The sequence below is a fragment of the Bombyx mori genome, chromosome 23, assembly GCF_030269925.1.
Source record: "Bombyx mori chromosome 23, ASM3026992v2".
In the NCBI taxonomy this organism is placed as follows: Eukaryota; Metazoa; Arthropoda; class Insecta; order Lepidoptera; family Bombycidae; genus Bombyx; species Bombyx mori.
The window spans coordinates 2,219,516-2,244,278 of NC_085129.1; the positions used below are offsets into that span (position 1 = coordinate 2,219,516).

Below are 24,763 nucleotides of genomic sequence, written 5' to 3' on the forward strand. Positions count from 1 at the left end.
CCACGAATGAAGTCTTGACCCGTTGCGGTTACATGAAAGACTATTCCCAATCATTCTTTTATTGCCTTCATAGGCAAACGAGCATACGGCCCACGTGATGGTAAACGGTTACAGTGGCTCATGGACGTCAGCAACACCAAGAGCAAAGCCAAGTCGCTGCCTACCTTTAAGTACTCTCCGCAAGCTTTTTGTTTTTGGCTTTCTTCATAAACCAACCGCCAAGTAAAACTCCAACATGAAATACGGACTATAAATGCTCTTTCTAGTTAGATAAAGGTCCATGGAAATTAAAATAGGTATATAAATATACCGACATAAAAAAAACAACAAAATTTATAAATTGATATGTCTTCTTTTATTGTATGTATAAGTGTTCTATTTACAACAAATTGATCGGATGTACACGTAAAAATCGACTCTAAGCACATACAACACGTTCTCAATTGTAAAAAAATCGCTTAGACAATTTTTCTTATAAGTACACATACATACTTCACTAAGTCTAACACAGATCTACGTATCTACAAACAAAAAAATTCATTTCACATAATTTACATTAAAAAAAACGTGAGGATGACTGATAATATTTTAATCGTAATTATAAAACAAAATATATTAGCCTTTTCTTTTTATTAACACAACTGCCAGATAGTGTTGCTAGAACACTAAAAATACTATAAATTAACAATAATTGCCTAAAACTGTAAGTTTTGTGACTAACGCAAAAAAAAAACACTTTTTGGGTTTCAACCTTCTGATATTTCAACAATGCTTTAAAAAGTGTATCTAACATTCATTTAATAGATTGAAAACTTAATTTTATAAGCTTAAAGGATGTCCAAGCACTGCTGTGTGAATATGTATGTACCTATATCAATACAAAACAAATCCGGTAGTTATGAACGAGTGGTTACAGACAACCCTACATCGGTGAAGGAATAACATCGTGTAATTAAAGTGAAACCCGCAAAATTATTATTTGCGTAATTACTGGTGGTAGGACCTGTTGCGAGTCCGCGCGGGTAGGTACCACCACCTAGCCTATTTCTGCCGTGAAGCAGTAATGCGTTTCGGTTTGAAGGGTGGGACAGCCGTTGTAACTATACTGAGATTTTAGAACTTATATCTCAAGGTGGGTGGCGCATTTACATTGTAGATGTCCATGGGCGCCAGTAACCACGTAACATCAGGTGGGCTGTGAGCTCGTCCAAACCTCTAAGCAATAAAAAAAAATAAAAAAAAATCTATATAAACAACACAGAAGATAATCAAAATTCAAAATCATCCCCATTAAAGATAAAAATGAGAATTGGCTTTCAAAATTATCGGTTTAATAATTATTTATGTTTTGTTTATTTATTGCATCTGAAAATGAACTGGCTTAGGGCTCATATGACGTTAACTGTTTACCGGAGTCCATAGACATCGCTGCACAAACGTCATCATTCGCCTTGAGACATGAGGTTGAGTCTCATGAGTCCCAATTGTACTATAAAACGGCTAACTTATCCTTCAAACCAAAACGTCGTCCTGCCACCAGTAATTAGCTAACATAATATATTCTTCCTTTGACGTTTATTACGCGATGTTATTCCTTCATCGTAGAATTCATTCGTGAGCATTTGTCAAAAACGTATTTCATTAGAAAAATTTTGTAGCCGCCTGCGGGATTCGAACATCGGCACAGTCGCATCGCTGCGATACCAGACGTCTTATCCTTTAGGCCAGGACGACTTCAAACTCCTTAGACTAATTGAATATGCAATTTCGGAAAGGGCACATGTCGTATATTTTGTCAAATACGTTTTTTCATATACATGTAGTTTTGAGGCTTACCCATTTTATAATAATTCCAGTAATTTTCAATTGCTAATTAACACAAAAATATATCTCAAAAGTTAATATGTATTTTAAATTTTACACTGCTTTAGAAAATAAAATCAGTATTTTTCATTTCCTGAATATTTTATATTTTCAGAGATGTGGCCTTTTCGAAATTGCATATTCAATTGGTTTAAAGCGATATCTTGGTAAAAATTTTGACGAAACGGAAGCAATTACATTTTTAAATATTCAGTTCATTCAGTTGAAGTCACGAAGGTTCGCGTTTACAGCCTCAACGTGGACAACAGCAAACTGATCATATCTCGTGTTTTTATACAAACTTACAAACAAAACATACAACTAATAACCTTATCGTAATGGAATAAAACATAAAACTACAATCGATATTACAAGGAATCGATACAACTATATTTACAAATACACTAATACGTATGTATTTACATAATTTTGATATATTTCCAAATCACATTAAAGACAACACTACAAAGACTAAAGCCATCGATCGACTTATTACATAGCTAGCTGCTCATTAATACTCCGTGTATCAAAAAAAAAACTATTTATAAAATGTATTAAATCCTAAATTTAATAAAAACAATATAAATTTGTACCTAAGTTAATCGAAATACTAGTGAAATTGCTGATACTTAGTAAAATATTTACGATTCTTCAAAAAACAAATGTGACAAATACTAGGCTTCTTTCATAATAAAAATATATATAAAAAAAACTTTTTTTCTTTTACATAACATATCTTGCATTCTTAGTATTTTTATTAAACGAAAAATTTTCACAGTAAGTCACCGACACATTTAATCCCTAATTCGATAATAAATCAATAAAACAAAAGATTTACGCGGAGATGTTTTTCTTTTTTTAATTTGGTAACACTATTTGTCGTAAGAACAACAACAAAAAAAATCAATCGCCAAAAACAAATACCTATCCACGTTACAGAGACTAGTCCGAATAACTCTTTGGTAGATGTTACTTAATATAACTTATAAATAAACTTTATATGAAAATTGTTTGTCACAAATTTGTATGCGATTTTAGTTCTATTTCTAGAGCACGCATTAATCTAGTTTTTGGTACGTCGAAATTAGTGTCAAAATAATTCTGAAATTCAATCTTAGCGCCACCTACCGAGTGTAATTGTTCAGTATCTTGACAATCCAGAGACTTACGAAGACTCAAAAAAAAATCATTGAATTCGATCCAGCCGTTTAGTGACAAACGCACGTACATATTACAAAATGAATATTGTTATTTTTTTTCAGAACATATTCACGAAATTTTGTTGTACTAAGAAAAAAATGTTTTTTTTTACATGGTAATCTATGTAAAAATGGTAAATCTATGTTTAAATTAATAATAAATAAGATTAATCTAAATGTCGAGTTTTCGGTGGTTATTGTCGAACATCGATCATTGGGCAAAAATTAGCGCCTAATTAAAACACATATTTATATATAAGAATTGCCGTGCTGGTCCACGGACAGCAGCACGTGTTCAGTAGAAAACTAATATCTGCACTTCCACACATAGCAATAACAGCTATAGTCAAACCGGAACGCATCACGACACAGCAGTGACAAGCGACGGACGGAGGTATCGACCCGTGCGGGCTTACATCCAATTCATTTATACACATCTATATACAATACAAAATTACATAATATTTTACAAAAACAAACATTTATCTAAACTACACTCGTACTACCTTCGTTCTTACCAAAAAAATCTACAAATACATCGCGGCATTAAATATTTGGATCTATTGTAAATTTGAAATCATGGACACCCACCCCATATGCCTTGAAAAAAATTCAAACTACACTTAAATTCTAGGACACTTTATTTATTTTTTGTCTATAGTCCTCGCAAAAGCACCGATATGTCGTGCTTGACTTTCGTCAGTGCCTTTGTTTATAACATAATTTTTTCAGCACAGTTTTTATTTTTTATTCTAGCAATTTCGTTTTGGCTGCCAATTGTCAAAAGTAAATAGACCGTGTACAATGTACAATAAAATGAATTAATTATTCAAGAAAACCAATCTCATTTACAGAATGTAAGTTATAATTAGTAATAATTATTTATTCATCCGAAATTTGTTCTTATTCAGTCTCGCTGTGACTTTTTTTTCCTACCTATGCTAATAGCCTTGAGAAGCTATTTCAGCTTCACCTTAACGTGTAGGTGAGCTCACGGGGCTCAAGCTGGGAGTGTTGCTAACATTGGCCCTAGTAAGAGCAGTGCTTCGCAGAATCTACCACCGGATCGGAAACGCGACCCACTGAAAAGATCCAGCTAGAAACTCAGTGGGCTGTGTTTGTGGGTTAATTCACTCGTCGAGCCCTTCGTCGCAAGACGGGTTCAGCGAGGGCAGTGACCGATGCTTGTGGTACCTAAAAGCACTGTTAATGGATCGGGAGGATCCGTAATGACAACCGCTGTGACGAAACACAATGCACGCTAATGTCTTCAGCGTTTATAGGCAAACTGAACTTCACTAATGCTTTCAGAGTATCAATATCACTACTACGTGGCTAATATCAAAGCATTTTACAAACAAACAAAAAAAAATTCGAGCTTCGTTTTTATAATAGTACTAGCGACCCGCCCTCGCTTCGCTTCGGAAACATTAAAACACACATGAAACTAAAAAAATAAAATAAAAAAAAAAATTAATGGAAAAAGAATTTTTCAAATCGGTCCAGTAGTTTCGGAGCCTATTCGAAACAAACAAACAAACAAATCTTTCCTCTTTAATAATATTAAGTATAGATATATCCAAATAAAATGACAATTGAAATCACAAACACAATTGTCAGTACAACTGTCAATACAAGGAAACTAACTCATTTGACAATTGTGATTGTGATTTCAATTGTCAAACGAGTTAGTTTCCTTTTAACCGCTTATTTAAATTTTCCTATTAAAGATTACAGCGCAAATCAATTATTGAATTCATTCCGCTATGAAAAGTTGCCAATTACACTACTACCAGTTCTGTAAAAAAAAATTGACTATGATTTCCCCAATTTTATTGTTTCATGTCAAATTCGTGCATGAATCAAAAATCAAGTCGATCATCTTGTTTATTCTAAATAAATAATATATTATGTACTTATATTTACACTTATATTTAAAAATAAATAACGAAACACTATCATATTGATAAGCAAAGTAATAATTTCATTATGGCACTCTTTTGTTTGGGTAGAAGGTATATTTCAAGACTTAGTTTTTTTTAAAATTCTAAATAAATAAAATTCCATTTCTGTTAGTGAATCAATAAATTTTAAATTAATGAACGTTTTCCATTTTAAATATATGTAATTAATCCATTTTTTAACATACATTATGAATGTAATATCTAATTATTTATTCATTCACTTACTATAATTTAACCATATTTATATAAATTGATTTCGTAATACAAAATTAATTGATTGCCAATATTATATAGATGCGTTAATGTGTACCAAAAGACGATCTATGAATCTAGATACACGACTATAGATTCTACAGTAATGCTTTATTCTGAAACAATCGAATTTAACCCTACATACCCTGGTAATAGGGACGAATTCCCATTTCAATATCTCATACAGCCTTCTCTCCGTTTTATTGTCCACACCAATCGTTGGGCGGTATTTGAAGCTCTCTTACAAAAATTATATAAATTAATCGTTTCATTTTACGTTTACCCGCCCTGGCAACAATGCAGGTACATAGTTGGCAAATGTAAAATCTCTTTATTCGCGGGGTGTATGTTCCGTAAATATGCCGCGTATACAGAAACCGTTAATTTGAAATGGTAATTTTAATTGTCTTTTAAATTCATTATTTAAAAATATACTTTATGAACTGAGCAATAAGGTTGATTTTTTTCTGTTTATTTACATTATCAAAAACGTCAATCGCGGCGAAAGACGCTTCCGTCAAAGGAACCAATACAGCGACGACAAAATTTAACAGCATACTTTAGGCATAGTTGTGATAAGGTCTATTTTCTTTTCTATATTAATTCATTTGACGACGCGTTTACAAAGGACATTTGGTTGGATACGTACATATTGGAATCCTTTTTATCAATATGTATGTACCGATATGAGCCGGAATGAGGCGTTAGCTCCTGGCTTTTTCATATATATATATATTTTTTTTTATTGTATTTTTGACTTGTTTTTTCGTTTATTGTAAATATTTTTACTTATTTAAAAAAAAAAAAAAAGTAAATATTTGTGAAAAAACAAAAACCCGCTGAGTTTGTTTCGCCGGTTCTTCTCAGGACTGTGGCTTTTTTTGGAACCGGTGGTAGAGTTAACACTGTTATTTATATTTTGACATTCAACAAGTGTGTTATACTGACATCTAAGCTGAAATAAATGATTTTGAATTTGAATTTGATATACCGATTAGATTCGCGAATAAAGCAATCTTTAGCCGCGAATGAAGAATTGGGTCGCATTTTTTTATCCGTGAAAATGCGAAGGAAGCGCGAATAAAGAGCTATTACTGTACGTAACTTCAGTAGATGAAAATAGTTATTCTCGAACAACTTTAAAATCAAAAGCGCATTTGAAGTAATGTCCAAGGCCAACAGGCACTATTTCATTATTATGTTTGTTTTATAAAAGTGCTTCAAATTCCGACCACAATTAACCCTTTAATAATCATCGTCAATTATTATATTTAAAAAGTGACCATCTTCGTTTGATTTTAATCGTAAAAAAATATTAACTACTTATTGTTAAAACGTTTCGGTCAAACATTTTTTCAATTACAACAAAACGTACGCATCAGTTAATGACCACATCCACACACATGCGAGTGACATTAGAATGACATTTCACTGTCACATAATAGATAAATAAATCGAAATGTCATCTCGTCAAAACAACAGTTTAGTGTCACAAACAAAATGGACACTCGTCAATATCAAACCTGTCAATGTCCCAGTACTACTGGCTGATCGAAGTCTTTTTCGTGGCGATTTCTAGAAAATTCCACAAACATTATCTAACTAAGTAGATCTTCTCCTAATAGACAATTATTATTTTTCCGTTCGTTTTAATTGAAACCCGGTGGATTCTCATTAGGAGCAGGAACATAACTCAGCCGCTCTTCCCCCCCTTAAACAGCGGGACTCATCATCCCCATTTATAGTGAAGATCTTGACATTGACAATGACTATAGACAATTATTATTTTCCGTCCGTTTTAATTGAAACCCAATAGTTTCTCATTCTGAGCTGGGGCATATCTCAGTCGCTCTTCCCTCCCTCAAGCAGCGGGACACATCATTCTCATTTATGATCTTGACTATAAATACTAGTGATTCCTAGAGTTTAGCTGAAACACCGGGCCTAATACAGAGCTAGGAGTGGTCCCACGTACCGCGCTAGAGGGCGCCGATGTCGGGGTAGGCGTGCGGCACGCCGGCCCCCGCCTCCCGGTACTGCAGCGGGTCGGCGCGGAACTCCACGGGGCGGAGCGCCATGTGCCCGTAGGCGGAGGCGAAGCGCCCCACGCAGGCCGAGCGCTGCGCCATGTGCTGCGCGTCCGCTGACAGCATCTCCGTGTTGGTGCACTCCGGACACTTGAACTTCTTACGGGGTGTAACCTGGATTGAACAAAAAAATGTGTGCGTGTACTAGTGTACACACGTAAGAAGTGAAACTTATTTATGGCCTTATTTTTCGAAAAATGATCTACATGCAACTTTCTAGAAATTGGTTAAATAAAGTTAAATTAGATAAAGTTTAAACAAAAGGATTTTATTATCATAGACATGAATACAAAAAAGTTAAATTAGATAAAGTTTAAACAAAAGGATTTTATTATCATAGACATGAATACAAAACAGATGGCGCGTAACGGAAAAATGTGACGCGTAACCGAAAAATGTGACGGTAAATTTTTTTCCAACGCCGATAAGGAAGTTTCACTTCAAAAAAAAAATGTGTGGTGTCGTGTGACACCGGATAGGAACGAAATTCCTTATAATAAAAATACTAATTTTAAGTTCTATTCGTGGTATAAAGAAAATAAAACTGGAGGTTTCGCAACAACCCACGGTCATTCAGTAACGTGCGAACTTATTGTGGTACACTTCATTCACGGTTGTTTGCATAATAGTTAGTGTATTGCGCAAACGAACGCTCTGAGTCAATGAATGATAAAAAAAAAATGTGTGCGTGTACTAGTGTACACACGTAAGAAGTGAAACTTATTTATGGCCTTATTTTTCGAAAAATGATCTACATGCAACTTTCTAGAAATTGGTTAAATAAAGTTAAATTAGATAAAGTTTAAACAAAAGGATTTTATTATCATAGACATGAATACAAAAAAGTTAAATTAGATAAAGTTTAAACAAAAGGATTTTATTATCATAGACATGAATACAAAACAGATGGCGCGTAACGGAAAAATGTGACGCGTAACCGAAAAATGTGACGGTAAATTTTTTTCCAACGCCGATAAGGAAGTTTCACTTCAAATATGTTATTTTCTGTACGTTATTACAAAGTTAAGTAGTCGTACACTGTGTGCATTACTAATAAAAATCTTACGTTACGGACGTTTTTTCCCAGTTAGGATACCCCTCCGCGTCGTCCCATAAGGAAATTTGTTCCAAAAACAAGCTTTTTTTTTTATTGCTTAGATAGATTTTTTTATTGCTTAGATAGGTGAACGAGTGAGGAGCTTGGGACATCGACAACGTAAATCCTGCCACCCACTTTGAGATATGAGTTATAAGGTCTCAGTATAGTTACAACGGCTGCCCCGCCCTTTAAACCGAAACGCATTACTGCTTCACGGCAGAAACAGGCAGGGCTGTGGTACCTACCGGTGCGGGCTTATAAGACGTCCAACCACCCATAAATCATTCGACACCTTCGCAACTACATTTTATCTAAAAGGATCTTATTTAGACTTTATTATTACTTGGACTAGTGAAGTGATCAATCGAAGACATCACAATCGTATATTAATATCACTACATAGCATAAAACAAAGTCGCTTTCTCTGTCCCTATATCTGTCTGTCCCTATGTATGCTTAAATCTTTAAAAGTACGCAACGGATTTTGATGCGGTTTTTTTTTAATACATAGAGTGATTGAGGAGGAAGGTTTATATGTATAATAACATCTATTAAATAGTTGAGAAATGTATAATAAATTACAGTTTCCGAAGCGAAGCAAGGGCGGGTCGCTAGTCTATTATAATTATAACTTCACGAGTGAAGCATGTATGTCATATGTATGTCAAAAAATTCTGTTAACATTGCCAATGCTCAGGAGCTAAAGTTAGTCCTTTCCACCAATAATTCCACAAACTATCTACCTAACATTTGACTCGGTATTGACACGGTCAATTGCCAATCAACTTTTAACAAACAAAACCACATTTCATTTGTTTCGTATAAAAAAAAAGCATCAAACCGTCACGAATAAAAAACTCTTGGTAGATTCCAAAAAATCTCACCTTGATTGGAGGTTTTCTGGTCACGTTAGCGACGAGGAAGTTCATGGCTATGTCTTCGCAATTGAAGTTGTCGTCCACCCACGTTCTGATCTCGGACGGCATCTTATACGTGTAGTACCAGGACCAGATCTTGTGATGGAACGCGGCTCCGGTTAAAACCTGGAAAAGTATTTCGCAAAATCATTCTTCCTGATCGCCTTTCGTAAAGGCACTTAATTGTGGCCCAAGCCAGCTTTGCCCGTCAGAGGAGCTCACGCGTTGAGTAATCCCATAACATGCTATGAGCAGTAATCACCATTTCTTCGCCTATTTACACCATGACTTATCTCTAAAAATAGGTTGCGATGTAACTTTGTAATCTATACAGCCCTTCTACCGGAAACATGCTTTCATTACAATCTAATCGAGACATTGACTTCACCTCTCATTTATCTAAAGACCTACCAGATATTTTAACGGCCGTCTGGTGTAGTGGTAAGTGACATGGTCACTAAACAAGGGGGTCGCGGGTTCGAATCCCGCCAAGGGAAGATATTTGTATGATAAATATAAATGTCTTTTCCAGGGTTATGGATGTATATTAAATATATGTATGTGTATAATAAAAATCTTACATTTATTTCCGTTATCTGGTGCCTGTAACACAAGTTCTTTTCGAACTTATCACGGGACCAGTTAACGTGGCGTGATTGTTAGTAAATATTTATTATATTTATTTATTTCATGTATAACGTTTACAGTCCAAACGTAATTGCAGAGGCATCAAACACTAAGTTAAAGACCTCCTAATCTAATCTACTAAGTCGTCGATAGCGTAAAGATGTCATCTAAGATAAAACATTCGTCGGGTCGTTGACTCGATATGCGTTTTAACACTATTGCTTTTTTTGCCGTCCTATCCTAGTAACCATAAGGAGCTACACTAAGTTTACCTAACTTGTAGGCGAGCTCCGGTGATCAGCCAGGCGAATTTGCTAATAGGGTTTGCTAACTAGCCCAAGGAAGGGCAGGGCTTCGCTGAAGTGAACCACTATTACAGAGCCGTCACCAAACGCTACGAAACGATCAAACGGCGAACCTTTTAAATGAGATTAGAGAGACAATCAGTGATTGGGTCGTTAGATTTAAGAGATTTCAATCTCAGAATTCACTCTTAAGCTTAGAGCCAATTTGCGAATAAATTAGACGATAAACTCAGCGTGCTCGTTTCGCTTGTGATTTACACTGTTCGTGTTCTTTGGCGTCGTTATAATCATTTATTATCTTAAAGTATTGTAAACAAATACGTAACTATGTAGTTAAAATAATAAACGAAGATTACAAAATCGATTATTCAAAATAACGGGTTCTTTAAACGGTATTCTGTCGGGGAATATTTGGGACTAAATAAATTTTAAATCGTGGTAACAACCCGTTAAACAACAGTGTGTGTAATGAAGACAGCCGTGAAAGTTTCAAACAATTCGTAATCAACTTAGGATCGCTAGACAATCGGAGCTGAATCACCAATAACTACACCGCTGTATCCAGACATTACCGAAAGTGGGTTCTTACGTAAAACTACCCCCACCAGCTAAGCTAAAGATTTTAACTTTGACGTATTGAAAAACCCGAAGTATTTTGATTTGGGCCGAAGAATCCTTTATCATAGGCGTATCCTATACAAAATACGAACTTGATACCATACGATGCGAATGCGAATTTTTTAAAGGCCATCGCATTCGGCCCGCTTGTCGGTGAATGGTTACCAGCGGCACAACCAATCAGGCTTATGTGCCTCATTCATTATTAGGTATATTAATAGGTGCTGATCTATTAGTAATTTCCTAAACGAATTAATACCAATTGAATGTTAGCCATGGCTTATCGAGTCCCGACCAGCCCAAACTTAGCCGTGCGTATCATATACTGGCACGTTGATACAGAGAGGTCCTCTAAATGAGTTCAGTAGGGAGACTTCGAGCACGAATGGCGGGACATCGCGAACCTCAAACACTACATGACGGTCACGACCACTCAGTCAAGAGACAGAAGAACTTGTCCTGTATCTATTTGAGCTCGGTTGCGTCGCGCTCTGCCAACACGACGGCGATAAGTCGTTTGGTATAAACAAAAGTGACACACCAAACAAAAAGCGGTCTTGACACAAACATTCATTCAAATTGAGCCAATTGTACCGAACTAAAGGTCAAATCTTAATTAGCCTCTTCTTTAGAACGTGTCCAGATTGTACGCACATCTCACAATCATTGGTCAGTTTAATCTTGTCGTTCGTTTAAAGTATAAACATATAGATTGATTGATTGTTACGCCAATGAGCCAACGAATTGAGGGCCGGTTGGTTCGTCATCATATGTTAAGTTACTGAGCGTCAAAAGGTCAGCGAGCGACGTCCGCCATGACACGTTTTATCTTTCAAATCTAGCCGCCAAGAGCAACACATCAATTATATATTTCTCTTATATGTATTAAGTATTTCATTTGCCATATAAAGGTAAAATAAATATCTTAAAACAATAAATACAGTCCACGCTCAATTATCACAACGCAACATTTTCACATGTTGCGATATCCCTGCCTACACTCCACCGGCTGGAAAACGCAACATTTGTGGTTCCGACGCGGAGAATCGAACCTGGATGAGAGCCAGGTGTCCAAAGAACGTAACCATTATTATTACAGACGAATCAAATACTTTATGTTGGTGACCAACGCCTAAGGTGTCGATATTTGAATATTTTTTCCGACTACCGTCTAATTCAATACATTGTTTTACAGGGTAATAAAAGTAGCTTCAATTATATCTACGACTTTCGGAAACCGAATAAATATATATTACATTAAACTCTTGAACGCACAAGACCAAACGTGTTAGAAACAAAACAATAACTTTATAAATAGTTCGGTTTTATTTACTCTCGAAGGGCAGGCCCTCTGACGTCAGAGTATCACGATGATGTTATTTTTATAGCTCGTATCTATTTCGATTTTCCCGAATTACGAGTCTTTATATGAACTAAACCTACGAGCAGCTAAGGAAACAGGTCACTTTACGATATGTATCGACTTTGACTATCGATTTATCACCGAATGAGCTGTGAGTTTGTCCGCTAATAAGGATCAATAAGAAAACATTGTCAATATTTATCCCGCAAACGCATATAGAACGCAAAAAAAAAACTCTATCTGAAAATCTCACCAAAGTTTCTCATCATATGAGAGATTGGCGATGGAAAACACACTGACAGACGAACAAGTAAAAGTTTACTTAAACCGCTTTTACATCTCGCATACGAAATGGTAAGTTATTGGTACTGTTTTGCTCAGACACGGTCCTTTTTTGGCCATTCAGCCATTTCGACTACTTATGGAAAAAAAGTATCACACAAAAAAAAAGGTTACAAACAAAAATGAATTTTAATGTACTCACCATAGAAATCTGATTAGTCCATTCGCTGTGGTAACGCCACGAATTTGTCGCGTTATCCCAGAGATGGAGCCTCGAAGGGAACCCGACGATCCGGTCCGGAAACTCACGCCATACGTCGAAACTGAAACCAGAGGGGGTCGAACATTTTTTTGGGGGCATCAAGAAATAAAGCAGCTCAAGACCCAATACTTATTAAGCAGTTACCGGACCCCTACCCACCAAAGCCGATACTCATTTAATTACTTGAAAACCAACAACTTTAAAACATAATAATTATTGTAAGGCCGTTTTTAGAAGAGTTACCAAAACTATATCATAACGTGAAAGTTATCACTCGCCTTGAAATATGAGGTCTAAGTCTCAATAAGGGCTCTCCTATCCTTCAAGCCGGAAAATAAGAGCACTTAGTAACAGGTATAAGCAGGATGACAGTACTTATCCGGGGGGACTTACATCCTGCATCCTGCTCCCTATGATCGAAAGCATTCATTTGATTTAAGACGGTATTTCTAATGTCATAGCGTACCAGATAATAACTCATATAATACATTTATCTCGTCTTAACTGGTCATTTAATTTGACCCCAAATGACGTCACACGCACTGAATTAAATTAAATAAATAGTTTCCCGGTACCCTATTGAGTTTAGAAACAAACTTATGATCTTTATTTTATTAGCGTTGGTGAGGAAACGAGCACGTCACATTTGATGTTTGAAGTCGTCGTGGCCTAAAGGATAAGACGGCCGGTGCATTCGTGTTGAAGCGATGTACCGGTGTTCGAATCCCAGGTGGGTACCAGTTTTTCTAATGAAATACGTACTTAACAAATGTTCACGATTGACTTCCACGGTGAAGGAGTAATATCATGTAATAAAAATCAAACCCACAAAATTATAATTTGCGTGATCACTGACGGTAGGACCTCTTGTGAGTCCGCGCGGGTAGGTACCACCACCCTGCCTATTTCTGCCGTGAATGCGTTTCAGTTTGAAGGGTGGGACAGCCGTTGTAACTATACTGAGATAGAACATGGTGACGCATGGGTTAGGTTGCACGTCGAACTCTTTGCCGAGTTCGACGAGTATGCTTACCATGCCCATTTGTACGGAGAATAGAACGTCTCAATTTTAACGTATTTCAAGTATAAATATACTAAAACTAAAAAACTTTAGTTTCGTTAAAAAAATACAAACTTTAATGTTCATGTGACGACAAATAGCAATAATTCGCGTTAAAACTCACGATAATTATTTAAGGTCGTTCGATAATGACACGTTAAGGTCAACGGCGCGCGAATCGATACATTACCACAACAAAAAGCCCGTAGTAATTTAGAACAAATTCGCCGAATTATGGGGAAAACAAAAACTTTTGATTTTTTTTCGTGATTTCGTACTAAATATTGCACTAGCGTTTTTTTTTGTTCGAATTAGTTTCCACTACCGCTGGTCTATACAAGTTAAAGTCGAATGTTCTCTGCAAACTCCAAAACGCTGGACCGATTTCGAGGAAATCTACAGTTTTTTTTTTCTTATTGCCCTTGCAAGCAGACGAGCATACGGCCCACCTGATGGGTGAGTGGTTACCGTCGCCCATGGACTTCGGCAATGCCAAAGGCGGAGCCAGGCCGCAGCCTACCGTTAAGTACCCTCCACAAGCCTCTTTTGAAGTGTGCTTAGTGCGAGTTTTTAACTTCACGATCGCGTAAAAGTTAACTCAAATTTGAATGGAGTTGGAACAGAGGCCCTACGTTAGGCCTAGCGGGTGATGGAGCTCCCGCGATGCTTGGTAGCGATTTGCCACCAAAGCGAGCCAATTTTGACCAGTACATACAGTTTGAGTTTGACTTAGCTTAATAAGGAAGTTTTAAATCTTAAAACATTTACTTTGCTATCGATATCATCTATTTTGGTGATTATAAATTCGAGTGGAATGGATTAGGCTAAAATTATTACAGTCCGGGCACATTCAGCATACGAAGTCACAGATATAATGACGGTAGCTATTTTCAAAGCCGTAATGGAAAACCGTACACTCTAACATAAATACAGATAGAGCATAAACTATTAACCCGTAACCTAAGATAAAATCGCGTTACCCAAGGTTGTTGACTTCGCGCATCGGCAAATTCACAACTGTTACATTGCGTATCGAAAAACAGTAGAGATAATATTATATTGTTAAAAAAACAAAAAAAAAACACGCTTAAATAAAAAATCTAACTAACATTCATTTTTTATTTACCCTATTAATACTGGTGAGGATATAAGGGCGAAGTTATAAAATGACTGTATTATTACGCCGGTAAGAGTAACGCCATGTGTTGTCGAACAGCAGAAACGAACATTAAAAGAACTAGTGAAATCGAGAACGCTCGAAAAGTGCAACGCCATCTATTAACAAAAAACGGAAACATATCGAAACTACTCGAAATGTCAGGAATGTTCTCGATAATTGTAGAGATGTTGTAACGACTATAAAAGCGTTGCAGAGATGACACGAAAGCAGTTAGTAATCGAATCTACTCGAAACGAAACAGCGAACGGAACACCTGAAGCGAAGCGGAAGAAGTGAATTAAGAATTATAAAGTGTTTTGTAAGTGTTAAACAGAGTTTTTATTTGTACTTCGGTGGTAGTTTTATTTATCCCGAACCCCAGTGCGTAACAGTATTTATCGTCATCAGTCCTTGATGTCATAAAAATATTCAAATTAATCAGACGTCTTGAAGTTGTTGATAATGACGTTCAAAGATTTCGTTATATACAAACTTAAATACATAAGCTAATACAAGCGTCTTAAAATAAGTTTTCGATCGCCCAATTTTGATTTTTTTTTCCTACCTAAGCTGAGAGGCTTGGGAGGCTATTTCAGCGTAACCTTAACTAGTAGGTGAGCTCACAGGGCTCAAACCTGACGACGTTGCTAACATGAACCCTAGCAAGAGCCGTGCTTCGCAGAATCTACCACCGGTTCGGAAACGCGACCCACTGAGAAGATCCGGCGAGAAACTTAGTGGGCTGTCTGTGGGTTAATTTACTCGTCGACCCCTTTGTCGCAAGCGACGGGTTCGATGAGAACGATGACTGGTGCTTGAGGTACCTAAAAGCACCGTTAGTGGATCGGGAGGATCCGAAATGACGTGTTTGGGGCGACGTCGACTGCTTTCCATTCTGTCCGCAGGATCGGGAATGTAGTTACCGGCGGCCACGATGAGAGGTTCTCGTGTCGTGCCGCTTTATTGAAGTGATAATTTTGAGATATATCGTGTTGACAATGACAATCACTTACCTACCGTTTCGCCTATAATAATTACGAACACTATATACATATTATATTCAATAGTAAATGTTTAAACGGTGACAGTTTGACGGGCAGATCGCGTGACTCACAAACGTATTTCTGATTCGCTTTCGTTTTATACATATCAATGCGATACTGCGACAAGGTGTTCAGCCATAATATTTATGTTTCACTACGTTAATATTGTCACGCTAGCATGACGGCGGCGATAAATATAGACTATATCGACGGAAGAAAGTGGAATTGTCGTAACTAGAAAAACGTAAATTTACGGCAGAACCATAAAACTATTAAAAAAATTCACAACTCATATTATATTTATAGAGATAGCAAGTTGAAAAAAAAAAAATGAAAATTTTTATCGTAGGAAAATGTAACTCAAACCATACGAAGCTTTATTTTATTTATACGCACAAGAATATGTTGTGAACATGTTCTGAAAAAAAGTTATTTAGTCCAAAATGCAAGTTACGACATTTCTGTTTTCTCCCGTCGATATGAAACTACAGTTGAAATGAAGTTAAACTCACTTCATATTGTGACGGTAGCCATCGTACAACTTGAGATATTTGACAGATGCCTTTTTTTTATTGCTTAGATGGAAGGACGAGCTCACAGCCCACCTGGTGTTAAGTGGTTACTGGAGCCCATAGACATCTACAACGTAAATGCGCCACCCACCTCGAGATATAAGTTCTAAGGTCTCAGTATAGTTACAACGGCTACCCCACCCTTCGAACCGAAACGCATTACTGCTTCACGGCGGAAATAGGCGGGGTGGTGGTTCCTACCCGTGCGGACTCACAGGAGATCCTACCACCAGTGATTGCGGACTCACAAGAGATCCTACCACCAGTGATGCCTGATGCCTGAATCGCGCTAACGACATTTTCAAGATTAGCCTACATATCGACGCTTGAAAGGCAAACGTGACTAAGCGACAATAACTGCTTTGTACATAAATGATAGGTAATAACCATATTCGATGCGCAAAAAATATATTTTTCTAGGTCTATTAAAATCATTTCAATCCTACAGCTAGATTCGTTAAAATAGGAAAATTTTCAGGTATTTCAGCCTTAAATTAGTCTACTGTAAAGTTCACGCATTGACGCTTAGTCACGTTTGTCTTTCAAGCGTCGATATGTACATAACAATAATTCTTAAAAATTACTTATATAAGCGGAACACATTTCTATAAGATATATAAAAAAATTATATCTAGGTAGTTCTTTTGACGTTCAATAAGTATGTACTTTCATTTATGTTGAATAAATTTTTTTTTGATTTGATTTGATTTGATTTGAGTACTATCAGAAAAAAAGGAACGATTAATTCCTAGTACAGCGTGTTCTTTTTTTGTTTTTGAACTCAAACATATTATTTCTTTGCTATTTGCTAGCAATCATGCTCTTTGAAGGTCATTAAATATTTTTACAAATACAAAGAAAAAAATATAACAAGTATTATAAACAAATGGTGTGGAGCGAAAACTTCCTTCGCATATTGTATTCTCAAGTATTTTTAGTTTCTTAAGCTTGTTTACAAACAATAATCCAATGTCTTAATATCAATAAGCGCCCGTGGAACGGGTTATCTACTTTAATCCGTGTGGCTAATTCACATAAGTCCCAAAATAAAGAATTCCTAAAAGTACTCACCCGAACTCCAGTTCGTCGGGCGTCAACATGACAATGTCATCGTCGATAGTCAACTGACATTCCGTTTCGATCTCGTCGTATGGAAAGAATCTGTTCGACAATTTGTTTTCTTTCGTCCGTATCACTTTTAACGGTTTATTGATGACCGGCCACTGGGCGGCTAAAACAAAATTTAATAGAGCGTTAAATATTTATTAGAATATGCTTTACTGTTGATAATTTTAGAAGGCGTCAAGGCCTGCGGTATAAGACAAGCCCACTGGGTTTCTCGCCGAATCTTCTCAGTGGGTCGCGTTTCCGATCCGGTGATAGATTCTGCGAAGCACTGCTCTTACTAGGGCCAGTGTTAGCAACACTCCCGGTTAGAGCCTCGTGAGCTCACCTACACGTCAAGGAGAAGCGGAAATAGCCTCTTAAGACTATCAGCATAGGTAAGGAAAAAAGATAAGACATCAGTATTGAACGACAAAACTGTGCCGGTGTTCGAATCCCGCAGGCGGGTATCAATTTTTCTAATGAAATTCGTAGTTTTTTATTATTATTGCATAGATACCCATCTACGAGCTCACAGTCCACCTGGTGTTAAGTGATTACCGGAGCCCATAGATATTAACATAATTGCCGCCACCCACCTTGAGATATAAGTTTTAAGGTCTCAGTTTTTACAGTACAACGGCTGCCTCACCCTTCAAACCGAAACGTATTACTGCTTCACGGTAGAAATAGGCAGGGTGGTGGTACCTACCCGTGCGGACTCACAAGAGATCCTACCACCAGTAATTACGCAAATTGTAATTTTGCGGGTTTGATTTTTATTACACGATGTTATTCTTCACCGTGGACATCAATCAATATCTTAGAACTCATATCTCAAGGTGGGTGGCGCATTTACGTTGTAGATGTCTGTGGGCTCCGGTAACCACTTAACACCAGGTGGGCTGTGAGCTAATCCACCCATCTATGCAATAAATAAATACAAGATATTCTATGTCAATTTTAAATGCTAATGAGGTAAATGTTACGGTCGCGAGGACTGAACCCGCCTTCCGAGGAAACAGGTTGTTGCACGTCTGTTGATACCGCTCAAGTGCAGTCTTATGTAAGCGCGCCGTGTATATTCTTTACCGTGGTTTGTTTCGGTCGTATTACATCGAACAGTGTAGTTTTTGAGAAAACTCTTTTAGACTTATTAAGTAGGATCGCTCTGATGCCGGGGGATGGAGGGGGGAGGGGTTAGAGATTCAAATGGATACTCGGTTGATATTATTAGTGTAGAGATTTGATCATCATTATTATCAACAGCCTATTTTAGTGTTGGACATAGGTCTTTCCCAAGGCACGCTGCGCGACCCGACCCTCGCTCAGCCTTTCGTCTCGTCTACCCCAACGGTTATCGGTTCTTCTACAGATATTGCCCTAAACACATCATTACGGATCCTCCCGATCCATTAACGGTGCTTTTAGGTACCACAAGCACCGGTCACCGTCCTGGCCGAACCCGTCGCTTGCGACGAAGGGCGCGACGAGTAAATTAACCCATAGACACAGCCCACTGAGATTCACGCCGGATCTTCTCAGTGAGTCGCGTTTCCGATCCGGTGGTAGATTCTGTGAAGCACTGCTTTTATTGTCCTAAGCACGTCATTACTGATCCTCCCGATCCATTAACGGCGCTTTTAGGTACCTCAAGAACCAGTCACCGTCCTCGCCAAACCCGTCACTTGCGACGAAAGACTCGTCGAGTAAATTAACCCATAGACACGGCCCACTCAGTTCTCGCCGGATCTTCGCAGTGGGTCGCGTTTCCGATCCGGTGGTAGATTCTGCGAAGCACTGCTCTTGCTAGGGCCAGCCTTAGCAACACCCCGGTTTGAGCCCCGTGAGCTCACCTAATAGCTCGGTGAATTTAGAATAACCAACTCTTCGAGGTTACTACAATAGGTAGGAAACTGCTCTTACTAGGGCTAGTGTTAGCAAATTCGCTCAGATTGAGCCCGTGAGCTCCCCTACCCGTCCGCGCGTGGCTGCAATAGCCTCTCAGGCTACCAGCGAATAGGTAGGGAATAAAAAAAGCCAGGCGTGAGTAATGGAAAAAACGACTCCTCTCATCAATACATTAAGCAGTGCAGTTTAAGGATACAGTACAGCATATGAATTTTATAAATTAAATCTTATTGAAATTTATAATTTCTAATATAACGACAAAATGTATAAGCATAGTTGCATAAGCATAGTTGCAGTTCCTTGCAGTTTCCACTAAAAACAACGGTTTGACTCACTCCGTATTTACATTCCAAGGCATCTGTTAATTAAACACAGTGTGGAAATGTAAAACACGGTGTAGTCGAAATTCAATCTTATTGCTAAACACATGAAAATCTATTTTCTGTTGTTTTTATTATCCATTGGATCGAAAACTGTTGTTTATCTGTTTGTTTTCTAGTGATTTGTGCGTTATACCACTAATTATAAGGTTGAAAGTTATCCCGCAAAATACATGTCGTATGCATTCCGCCGTGTTGTAATTTAGTACGGTGTGATTTTTATTTGCAGGTCTGCATTGATACATTGTTTTTATTTACATTCACTTTTTCTAACCTAACTACAAAAAAATACACATAGCCCTCCTATTTTTAACTGGTGGTAGGTCCTCATGTGAGTCCGCGCGGATAGGTACCACCACCCCGCTTATTTCTGCCGTGAAGCAATAATGCGTTTCCGTTTGAAGGGTGGGGCAGCCGTTGTAACTATATTTGAGACCTTAGAACTTATATCTCAAGGTGGGTTACATCGTATATGTTTATGGGCTTCAGTAACCACTTAACACCAGGTGGGACAGTACGGTTCCACTCTAACATGAAAAGAAAAATTCCCAAAAATTCTCTAATAACACGATACTTATACAACACGATAACGAAATTTTTGTTTAAAATTATTAAAAAAAATTACATGCACTATGAAAATAATATATGGCAATATCCGAAATTTTTATTCTCAGCTGTGAACATTTAGCATGACTACAGAGGTTTCACTTTGTTATGTCTGACACACTTGCCCGGGTTTTTATCTTATCACCATCTTGTCTTAACACCATACTTACTAATTTTATTAGGTATGCTAACAGTGCTACCACTTTTTAAATAATATCCTGATTTTAGGCACTGATTGTGATGTCTATTAAAGATTAGATTAGTAAATTATCAATGAATATCGGTTTGAAAGATACTCACATGGTGGAGGCGCTTTTTTTTGGTTGTTCCATATGACAAGGATCTTGGCTAAGCTCGGGGTGCGGACTAGTTTCTTGACCAGCGTAAACAGACTTTCGACCCGGTCGTACGTTAATATGACCGCAGTAAAGCCTGGTGCTTTCGGCGCTGTCACTGGTAGGAATAGTGGATTCGATGGACCATACTGTGAAGTTAACAAATCATTATCTTGGCTTTCCATATAATTTTAATATGTTAGTTCTTAAATTCTAGTGCATTTTTAGCAGAATGGGTCATGAAAATAATAAAATTTACATATACATATATTTAACTATTTCATTTTATAGCTTTTTAATAGCTCTAGTTGAGGCTGACTGCCATTGAGATTTAATGGAACTCGATACACATCGTCCATCACAACATATAGACTGTCGGTTATCGTGAGGGCGAAGTAAGCCAGTAAAAAATACACAAAAAAATACGTTGTTTTTCTTCTGCTAAGTTAATCTAAGAAAATAATATTTTTCAAAAAGCTACTTTAAAGTTACCTTGTGCAATCAAACTTTTAATAATAGTAAAAATATAATGTACTTTACCAAATGTTCTGGCATGTTCCATTCTTCATATGTCCTAGCTGCCAACGGGAACACTTTCTCGTTAATTATTTCTAATGTTGCTAATGTTATCTTCTCTATACTCGCAAAATATTTATCATAAACCCAACGCAATTGCCAAAACAATTCACCACGTCTCTCATTACTGACTGAACTGATGATCTTTAACAAATTCTTTATGTTATCTTCTGGTATGAACATTGCTATTCTATGCCAGTCTAAATGAGAATTGAAGGGCATAACAACAGAATCCGATATAACCACTGGTATGCACTGTGAGGCAATAACATCCATTAATAATGAATGAGTAAGTCTTGCACTTCTTACAACCAAACAAAACAAGCCCTCTTTCAATATATCTGGGTAATTAAACTCACGGCCTGTGGTGTATTCACATCTTTTAGTGTAATCAAGTACATCCCCAGTTTTACATTCGTCGAGTAATAGTAAATCATTAGACGACGATGCAGTACTCTGTAAATCTTCAAGATAATTCTCGGGGATGTTAAGTTGCGCTGATATTATCAGATAGTTTTTCTTTTTTGGTTGTGTATTATCAATATTTTTAGCAATTTGGCTATACACTGGTACAGAAATGTCAAAGCCATAGCGGAAAGTCCATGTATTAAATCCAGCACCTGCTATAATTGCTTTTGAAGTATTGAGGTCGATGACTGGATTGTAATTAGGCGGTGATCCAGGCAGCATGTTGAACAGTAGGTGGTTTTCACCATTATTCCAACTGTTACAGAATTAATCATTTTTTAATAATAATAAAAAGTTATGAAAGTATGTTTTTAATGTACACACTAGTATTAAGTGGTAACCGATATAAATGATCAGAATTCCACCACTGTGAGATAAGAGGATTTACTCTCATTTGTATAGTGGCATATTAGCTGTGTAAGTTAAAAAATGGCAGTTTCACGGCAGGAATAGGCAGGCTGGTGCTACCTATCTCTGCAGATTTAACTTAAATTACTCTCTGTCAACAATAAATATCAACAAAATACTTAAACAAATAAAGACTTATTGGTCAACATAACATTTGATGAAAATATTTATACAACAAAACATACCATCAACTTATCTACATATATAAAAATGAATTGCTGTTCGTTAGTCTCGCTACAACTCGAGAACGGCTGGACCGATTTGGCGAATTTTGGTCTTGAATTATTTGTGGAAGTTCAGAGAAGGTTTAAAAGGTAGATAAATATGAAAAAGCTCGGAATTTAAGAAAAATAACAATTTTGTTTTTCCTTTTGTTTTAAGTTTATTTTATACAAAAGTTTAGGTTTTTTATTTAACGATTGAGGCACTACGAAGTCTGCCGGGTCAGCTGGTACTCAATAATTATCCATAATCTTGTCATATGGTATACTCACTGAGATAGAGATTGCAAAGCTTGTGACACTTCACTCTTAGAGAAACTTGCTTGATTTAATGTGTCTATGCTAGGGACCAGCAAACACGCTTCCTCTGGGTTTGTCGTATAGTACTTGCTGTGTTTTATTGTATCTAATATCAAGTAAAATTCTCTAGAAAATTGCGATATTGAATTCCCATGCTCAGTCTGATAATCTTTTAACGGATAAATGTATATGGTTATCTTATCATGACCTCCTCTCCCGCATTTGTAGACATCAAAGCAATCCCAATATGTACAATTCGCAGATCGAATCTGCGAAAACGGAGCATTGCGTGATAATACCACTTTGCTTCTTTTATTCAAATCAATAGACTCGTAAACACTAGTCCGCGGCAAAGGACCACTAAACGCATTGAACACCACTGTTAACACTAAAGATATCACTATAAACAAGAGCAGTCCCACAAAAAATCTATGATACAAAAAATTTCTATACGGTAAATACTTAGAATGCTTGCTCGCTTTCAACAGCAAGTCAGCAGCCATTTGTGATCTGAAACGTTATATTGATCCTGGCAATTCGTTTGCGGTACCCATTATTGATAATTCACTTAATTCTCATTCAAAAATGATAAAACACTTATCCCAGCTGCACCTAACTAACTTAAACGAAAGAAAATTGACGCACGACTGACAATGAAATTTGACAGCAATCAAATTCCAAATCGAAATGTCAAAATTTTAGCAAATTTTAGAACGCTGTTCACACTGCTGTTTCTAGCAATGGCCTGAAGTATTTTTCAAGACGTATTTATTTGCGATAACTTAATTTAGTGGTGGTAAAGTACTTTGTGTGCTGCGAAAGTTCCTTTCTTTCATCTTAGCTATGTTCGTCATGAATCATTGAGTCATGCGTTCTTGTTTAAAGGACCAGCTGTTAAATAATACAGTTAAATCTTTGTCATAGCCGAAATGGACTGCTAGTTGTAACCTTTATAGGCTCCGGTAATCACTTAACGTTAAGTAGAATGTGATTTGGGTATACTCTACTAGAGCAAAAAAGTTTAATGCTTATCATAGGATGCAATTTTGTATTGTTTATATGATGCACGCCAGCTGACTTAACCTAATAGGTGTGTGGCTTTAATAAAGAATAAAAAAAAAATGATGCACGCCCAGACATTAAATAAAATAATTATAAATCCACATGAAAAACGGATGAAAAATGTAATTATTAATATTAAATGCTCTTTTAAAAAGAAAAAGAACAATAACGACAAGAAGTTTAATAAGGCAATTAATAGAGAAAGGGCAAATAGAAGCAGTATCTCGATAAGTTCAAGTCAAACTGTATCTTTTAATTATTAATGACTAACCATTTAATGGTTTGGTAATTAATTAAAAGGTTTGGTCTATCTTAATAGATCCCTCAAAGTATGGGTAATAATAGTACACTACAACATACCTGTTGTATCTTTTTCGAAATGTTTTTACATACACATCATTCCATTTTTTTTCCCTACCTATGCTGATAGCCTTGAGAGACTATTTCAGCTTCACCCTAACGTGTGTAGGTGAGCTCACGGAGCTCAAACCGGAGTGTTGCTAACACTGACCCTAGCAAGAGCAGTGCTTCGGAGAATCTACCACCGGATCGGAAACGCGACCCACTGAGAAGATCCGACAAGAAACTCAGTGGGCTGTGTCTATGGGTTAATTCGCTCATCGAGCCCTTTGTCGCAACGACGGGTTCGACGAGGATGGTGACCGGTGCTTGTGGTGTCTAAAAGCACCGTTAATGGATCGGGAGGATCCGTAATGACGT

The 24,763-nt window shown here is 37.0% G+C and overlaps 1 protein-coding gene across 1 annotated transcript; it reads right to left on the bottom strand.

Annotated features, from left to right (window-relative positions):
• Positions 1-332: 332 nt before the first annotated feature.
• LOC101741346 (exostosin-2) lies at positions 333-23,630 on the bottom strand. Its single transcript, XM_038019456.2, has 7 exons — positions 22,955-23,630; positions 21,549-22,308; positions 20,974-21,157; positions 17,744-17,903; positions 12,779-12,899; positions 9,349-9,507; positions 333-7,479 (listed from the first exon to the last, which is right to left on the bottom strand). The coding sequence occupies exons 1-7, from the start codon at positions 23,482-23,484 to the stop codon at positions 7,258-7,260; spliced, it is 2,136 nt and encodes a 711-aa protein (XP_037875384.1). The 5' UTR covers positions 23,485-23,630; the 3' UTR covers positions 333-7,257.
• Positions 23,631-24,763: the final 1,133 nt, after the last annotated feature.

Bases quoted from the DNA above. Each gene is read 5' to 3' on its own strand.
- LOC101741346 (XM_038019456.2), bottom strand. From the start codon at position 23,484: ATGGCTGCTGACTTGCTGTTGAAAGCGAGCAAGCATTCTAAGTATTTA. The intron at 12,900-17,743 runs GTGAGTACTTTT...CTCTGGTTTCAG, and splicing joins CCCGACGAACTGGAGTTCGG to TTTCGACGTATGGCGTGAGT. The intron at 9,508-12,778 runs GTGAGTACATTA...ATACTTTTCCAG, and splicing joins GGACTAATCAGATTTCTATG to GTTTTAACCGGAGCCGCGTT.